At 50.1% G+C, this 7,220-nt stretch overlaps 2 protein-coding genes across 2 annotated transcripts; one reads left to right on the forward strand and one right to left on the reverse strand.

Annotated features, from left to right (window-relative positions):
* Positions 1-1,568: 1,568 nt before the first annotated feature.
* Positions 1,569-3,311, reverse strand: LOC149681235 (uncharacterized). The gene is made up of 2 exons (XM_089834448.1): positions 1,854-3,311; positions 1,569-1,748 (listed from the first exon to the last, which is right to left on the reverse strand). The coding sequence occupies exons 1-2, from the start codon at positions 3,063-3,065 to the stop codon at positions 1,731-1,733; spliced, it is 1,230 nt and encodes a 409-aa protein (XP_089690574.1). The 5' UTR covers positions 3,066-3,311; the 3' UTR covers positions 1,569-1,730.
* Positions 3,312-5,661: 2,350 nt separating this feature from the next.
* Positions 5,662-6,990, forward strand: LOC149681236 (uncharacterized). Its single transcript, XM_089834488.1, has one exon. It carries the CDS (start codon positions 5,662-5,664, stop codon positions 6,988-6,990), a length of 1,329 nt encoding a protein of 442 aa, XP_089690614.1.
* The last annotated feature ends 230 nt before the right edge of the window (positions 6,991-7,220 follow it).

Below are 7,220 nucleotides of genomic sequence, written 5' to 3' on the forward strand. Positions count from 1 at the left end.
GTGCTGGCGATCCGGTGGCAGGATAAGAGGGTGCTGGCGATCCGGTGGCAGGCGAAAAGGGTGCTGGCGATCCGATGGCTGGCGTAGAGGGTGCTGGCGATCCGATGGCTGGCGTAGAGGGTGCTGGCGATCCGAGGGCTGGCGTAGAGGGTGCTGGCGATCCGATGGCTGGCGTAGAGGGTGCTGGCGACCCGATGGCAGGCTAAGAGGGTGATGCCGATCCGATGGATGGCGTAGAGGGTGATGCCGATCCGGTTGCAGGAGGAGAGGGTACTAGCGATCAGGTGGCAGGATAGGAGGGTGCTGGCGATCCGGTGGCAGGCGAAAAGGGTGCTGGCGATCCGATGGCTGGCGTAGAGGGTGCTGGCGATCCGATGGCTGGCGTAGAGGGTGGTGGCGACCCGATGGCAGGCTAAGAGGGTGATGCCGATCCGATGGATGGCGTAGAGGGTGATGGCTATCCGGTGGCAGGAGGAGAGGGTACTAGCGATCAGGTGGCAGGATAAGAGGGTGCTGGCGATCAGGTGGCAGGATAAGAGGGTGCTGGCGACCAGGTGGCAGGAAAAGAGGGTGCTGGCGATCAGGTGGCAGGATAAGAGGGTGCTGGCGATCAGGTGGCAGGATAAGAGGGTGCTGGCGATCCGGTGGCAGGCGAAAAGGGTGCTGGCGATCCGATGGCTGGCGTAGAGGGTGCTGGCGATCCGATGGCTGGCGTAGAGGGTGGTGGCGACCCGATGGCAGGCTAAGAGGGTGATGCCGATCCGATGGATGGCGTAGAGGGTGTTGGCGATCCGGTGGCAGGAGGAGAGGGTACTAGCGATCAGGTGGCAGGATAAGAGGGTGCTGGCGATCCGGTGGCAGGATAAGAGGGTGCTGGCGATCCGGTGGCAGGATAAGAGGGTGCTGGCGATCCGATGGCAGGATAAGAGGGTGCTGGCGATCCGATGGCAGGTTATTAGGGTGTTGGCGATCCAGTGGCAGGCGTAGAGGGTGTTGACGATCCAGTGGCAGGCGAAGAGGGTGTTGACGATCCAGTGGCAGGCGAAGAGGGTGTTGGCGTTCCAGTGGCAGGCGAAGAGGGTGTTGGCGATCCAGTGGCAGGCGAAGAGGGTGTTGGCGATCCGGGTTTACCTAATATGAGGAGTTCTCTGTAGAGCAGTTCTCGAAATAGCAACCACGATTCCAAAAAAAAACAGCGGAGTTTTAAAAACTGTTGTTTTAGAAAAAACGGCTTCTGTTTTGGGAAATAGCAGTTTTTGTGTTGAGTGGATGGCGTAGAGGGTGATGCCGATCCGGTTGCAGGAGGAGAGGGTACTAGCGATCAGGTGGCAGGATAAGAGGATGCTGGCGATCCGGTGGCAGGATAAGAGGGTGCTGGCGATCCGGTGGCAGGATAAGAGGGTGCTGGTGATCCGGTGGCAGGCGAAAAGGGTGCTGGCGATCCGATGGCTGGCGTAGAGGGTGCTGGCGATCCGATGGCTGGCGTAGAGGGTGCTGGCGACCCGATGGCAGGCTAAGAGGGTGATGCCGATCCGATGGATGGCGTAGAGGGTGATGCCGATCCAAGGGGGTCTCGATCGGAGCTAGGAATTTTCTATTTTCTGTCTCTCGACGAAAGTTCGTCTGCTTATGATCCGCGTTCTATAGATGTGACGTCATACGTGGAGAATTTTTTAAACGTAAAAGCGGGAATATTGACTTCGCTGTTTTTGGTATTAATATTCTATGAATTATAATTTATTTATTAGCTTATTTAAAAGTATTTTTAAGGAAGACAACCTTTTTTTTCTTATTTAAAGTGTTTTGTGGATTTATTTTAAAAATCAGGTACATTTGAAATTTTAGAAAGGTACATTTGAAACTTTAAAATCAGGTACATTGGAAACACACTTCTCACTGTCTTTAACTTTTTTCTGTAAACGCTTTACTTCTTCATTCAAACTGCGAATAGTAGCGTTTTGACGAGCAATTTCATAGTATTGAAGCTTATTCTTTCGCTCTTTTTTCAAAAGCCGATGTTTAGCATTGTTTAAGTGCTTGGCTAACGTTCTTTTCTCTTTTTCTGAACGTTCAAAGTTTTTCCAGAAAATGTTACTTTTTCTTAATTCTTCTATGGCATCACAATTGCAGTAACACCGAGAACACTTTAAACATTGACCTTCATTAATAGGATCCATTTTCAAGCAACTTGATTTTTCTTTACAAACATTCATATCTTCATTGTAAAGCTTTAATACTTTCTCACTTGAATTATTTTGTAGACTAGAATCGTGTAAATTATCACAGACTTTGATAATTTCAGTATTAACATTGAATAATACGCTATTGGTAGTGTTGTTAGTACTTGACGATTCGGTAGTAATACTAACGTTGATAATGTTGTTACATGACACACTTGAGCCAGAGGAAATAGTAACATTGGACGTATCAATAGCAACATTGGACGTATCAATAGTAACATTGGACGTATCAATAGATACATTGGACGTATCAATAGTAATATTGGGCGTATCAATAGTAATATTGGGCGTATCAATAGTAATATTGGGCGTATCAATAGTAATATTGGGCGTATCAATAGTAAATACGTTGGACGTATCAATAGTAAATACGTTGGAAGTTTCATTAGATAATATACTTGATTTGGAGGAAATCTTGGTAGATTCTAACAGTTCTGAATTTACTAACTCATCAATAAGTTTTCTTCTTTCTCTACATCTGGCTCTAGACTCTCTTGCTTCTGAACTTTTCACACACACAGACTGTTGGTATGGTAACTTCATAGAAGGAACTGCGCTTGAATTTAACCGTCTTTTAGGCTTCGTTCCCATCAGTTCAGCTTTAAAATCTCTTACAAAATGTTCGTCTTTGAAATGTTCCGAGCAAATTCTTGCATAAGTAGTATTAATTTTAGGATTGTAACATTTAGAAATCCATATTCTTCGGATTTTTGAGTCCTTTGGTAATGTAAAGTAACTGATATGATTCTTGTCCACATTTTTAGAAGTTACGGAAAATTTATTATCACACCCAGTTATGGCACACTTTGCTCCAACGTACGGCATGTTAAATATTTTATTTAGGTCATTAAAACAAGTTAAAAAATAGGAACTAATCAAAATTAATTGATTTTATCTAAGCCTTGTCCATAACTTATAGCCTCTACGCTGTATATTTGAGCTATGGTCGTCTGCAGAATCTCCACGTACTACGTCACAGAGAGAGTCAGGGAGAGACCAATCAAATAACGAGAAAAAATCGAAAGAAAACGGCGGGATCGAGGCAACCTTATATAGCGCTTTCTTTACGAACCTTGATGCCGATCCGGTTGCAGGAGGAGAGGGTACTAGCGATCAGGTGGCAGGATAAGAGGGTGCTGGCGATCAGGTGGCAGGATAAGAGGGTGCTGGCGATCCGGTGGCTGGATAAGAGGGTGCTGGCGATCCGGTGGCAGGATAAGAGGGTGCTGGCGATCCGGTGGCAGGATAAGAGGGTGCTGGCGATCCGGTGGCAGGATAAGAGGGTGCTGGCGATCCGGTGGCAGGATAAGAGGGTGCTGGCGATCAGGTGGCAGGATAAGAGGGTGCTGGCGATCCGGTGGCAGGCGAAAAGGGTGCTGGCGATCCGATGGCTGGCGTAGAGGGTGCTGGCGATCCGATGGCTGGCGTAGAGGGTGGTGGCGACCCGATGGCAGGCTAAGAGGGTGATGCCGATCCGATGGATGGCGTAGAGGGTGTTGGCGATCCGGTGGCAGGAGGAGAGGGTACTAGCGATCAGGTGGCAGGATAAGAGGGTGCTGGCGATCCGGTGGCAGGCGAAAAGGGTGCTGGCGATCCGATGGCTGGCTAAGAGGGTGATGCCGATCCGATGGATGGCGTAGAGGGTGTTGGCGATCCGGTGGCAGGAGGAGAAGGTACTGGCGATCAGGTGGCAGGATGAGAAGGTACTGGCGATCAGGTGGCAGGATAAGAGGGTGCTGGCGATCAGGTGGCAGGATAAGAGGGTGCTGGCGATCAGGTGGCAGGATAAGAGGGTGCTGGCGATCAGGTGGCAGGATAAGAGGGTGCTGGCGATCAGGTGGCAGGATAAGAGGGTGCTGGCGATCAGGTGGCAGGATAAGAGGGTGCTGGCGATCCGATGGCAGGCTAAGAAGGTGATGCCGATCCGATGGATGGCGTAGAGGGTGCTGGCGATCCGATGGCTGGCGTAGAGGGTGGTGGCGACCCGATGGCAGGCTTAGAGGGTGATGCCGATCCGATGGATGGCGTAGAGGGTGTTGGCGATCCGGTGGCAGGAGAAGGTACTGGCGATCAGGTGGCAGGATAAGAGGGTGCTGGCGATCAGGTGGCAGGATAAGAGGGTGCTGGCGATCACGTGGCAGGATAAGAGGGTGCTGGCGATCAGGTGGCTGGCGTAGAGGGTGCTGGCGATCCGATGGCTGGCGTAGAGGGTGCTGGCGATCCGATGGCAGGCTAAGAGGGTGATGCCGATCGGATGGATGGCGTAGAGGGTGATGGCGATCCGGTGGCAGGAGGAGAAGGTACTGGCGATCAGGTGGCAGGATAAGAGGGTGCTGGCGATCAGGTGGCAGGATAAGAGGGTGCCTGCGATCAGGTGGCAGGATAAGAGGGTGCTGGCGATCAGGTGGCAGGATAAGAGGGTGCTGGCGATCAGGTGGCAGGATAAGAGGGTGCTGGCGATCAGGTGGCAGGATAAGAGGGTGCTGGCGATCCGATGGCTGGCGTAGAGGGTGCTGGCGATCCGATGGCTGGCGTAGAGGGTGCTGGCGACCCGATGGCAGGCTAAGAGGGTGGTGGCGACCCGATGGCAGGCGTAGAGGGTGTTGGCGATCCGGTGGCAGGAGGAGAGGGTACTAGCGACCAGGTGGCAGGATAAGAGGGTGCTGGCGATCCGGTGGCAGGATAAGAGGGTGCTGGCGATCCGGTGGCAGGATAAGAGGGTGATGGCGATCCGGTGGCAGGATAAGAGGGTGCTGGCGATCCGGTGGCAGGATAAGAGGGTGCTGGCGATCCGATGGCAGGTTATTAGGGTGTTGGCGATCCAGTGGCAGGCGAAGAGGGTGTTGACGATCCAGTGGCAGGCGAAGAGGGTGTTGGCGTTCCAGTGGCAGGCGAAGAGGGTGTTGGCGATCCAGTGGCAGGCGAAGAGGGTGTCGCAACTTGACGTCACGAACTCTAAAAAACTAGATACTATCTTTTTGTAACTTTTTTATAACTTGTATATAACAAACGGTGTAAAACGGCGAAGGTCAGAGTTGCTTGAGCAGTTAACGGATAGAGTTCTTTGATTGTAAATTAATCTCGATTTTATAACGCGCAGTATGAAAAATGGACTGTTAGTTTAATTTTTAATGATCTCAATAAAACTCTGTTATTACTGAAGTTGAGTTTGGTTTGGTTTTCGCGTGTAAGGCTTATTAGTTCGCTACATTTTGGTGCCGAAACCCGGGAGTGAGAACTTTGAGAACGAGAAAATAGTGGACTAGTAATACGAGAGTTCATGAGCCGCCGAATCTGAGGAATTCATCGGAAGAACTATTATACTTGAGGATCTTACATGCCTAACCTACCTATGGAGACCATTAAAAAATCAAGAAAAGTAATTCGCCAGCGAACGACAGTACTATTGAGTAAGATCGAGATGTGTCTGCTAGATGAGAATCCGGACCGAGAAATCTTGGGAGAGTTACTGGAGCAATTAAAAGGCAAGAACATCAGTCTTAACCAGCTAAATACACAAATACAGTCGATGACAGACGAGACAGACATCGAAGCCGAGGTGGATTTAGCGGAGGACTATGCCGAGAAGATCATTGTTTGGACGGCACGAGCAAGAAAGGCCATAACAGCTTCAGCGCTAGAAAGACCATCAGAAGTCATCCTGCACGAGACTCGAACTCAAGAGAGAAATAGCAACAGGACAGCAACCGTAAAACTGCCAACATTAACCATTCCAAAGTACAATGGAGATCGAGCCGAGTGGCAGAATTTCTGGGGTCAATTCGAGGCTTCAATTCACGAGAATCCTACGCTAGCGGCAGTGGATAAATTCACCTACCTGAAATCCTTCCTTGAGGGCCCAGCGTTGTCAGCAATAGGAGGATATACCTTATCAGAAGAAAATTACGAAGCCGCGATAGAGAAGTTGAGCGACCGTTTTGGCAAAAGATCGGATGCAATTAACACACACATGGTGAAGCTCTTACATCTTCAGCCGGTTAAAAGAGCGTCAGATGTAACATCATTAAGACATCTTTATGACACCTGCGAAATTCAAGTGAAGAGTCTAGAGGCTTTGGGAACGTCCGTAAAAACGTATGGCACCTTTCTCTATCCTATCTTAACGCAAGTTTTGCCGCATGAGATTCTACTGGAGTTCAATAGGCGATATGACGATGAAGAGCAGAGCGCGCAAACCTTGCTGGAGTATCTGAAGCGGGAAGTGGAAAGCAGAGAACGAGCCACAGATCTTCGTAAAGACGAGGACGAGAAATATACAGCATTCAATAGCCGATGGACCAGCAACAACGTCAAGAACGAATCCAGCCATTCTAAACATTACCGTAATCTTAGGAACAAGCCTTCTACAACAGCAGTACTCAAAACGGCATTGAGCAAGTCCTGCATGTACTGTGGTGATTTACAACATTCTACGAGAGAATGTCGAGCATTATCGATAGACCAGAAGACGGAACTCATCAAGAGCCAAAATCGATGTTTCGTTTGTCTTGCCCAAGGTCACATGGCGCGTCGCTGTCCATCAGGAGTCAGATGTGGACATTGTCAAAGGAAACACCATGAGTCAATTTGCCGTAAACAGTTTGAAGATCAATCTGAGCCTAAAAGTATCAGTTCAGAGTCGGAAGACAGCTCGCAACCAGAGAAACGTACTATGGCGATGAGTACCATTATGCCACAATGTGAGAGAGACTTATCCCAACGACTACTACTTCAGACAGTGGTCGCATAAGTAGTATAGAGCCGCACTTCCTACCTCCGTAGGTGTAGAATGTAGGTGTAGAGTGTAGGTGTAGAATTTCAAGGTCACCCTCTCGCCACGCCCACTTGGGAAACAGCGCCCCCTGGAAAACTCGCGCGCGCCCCCTGGCGCGCCCCCTCGCGGGAAAACTCCCGCGCGCCCCCTGGCGGCTGCGCCCCCTCGCGGGAAAACTCGCGCGCCCCCTCGCGGGAAAACCCTGC

The sequence above is a fragment of the Phalangium opilio genome, unplaced genomic scaffold (assembly GCF_054372755.1).
Source record: "Phalangium opilio isolate 3A_F unplaced genomic scaffold, DU_Popi_V2 ptg000039l_1, whole genome shotgun sequence".
Classification (NCBI taxonomy): domain Eukaryota; kingdom Metazoa; phylum Arthropoda; class Arachnida; order Opiliones; family Phalangiidae; genus Phalangium; species Phalangium opilio.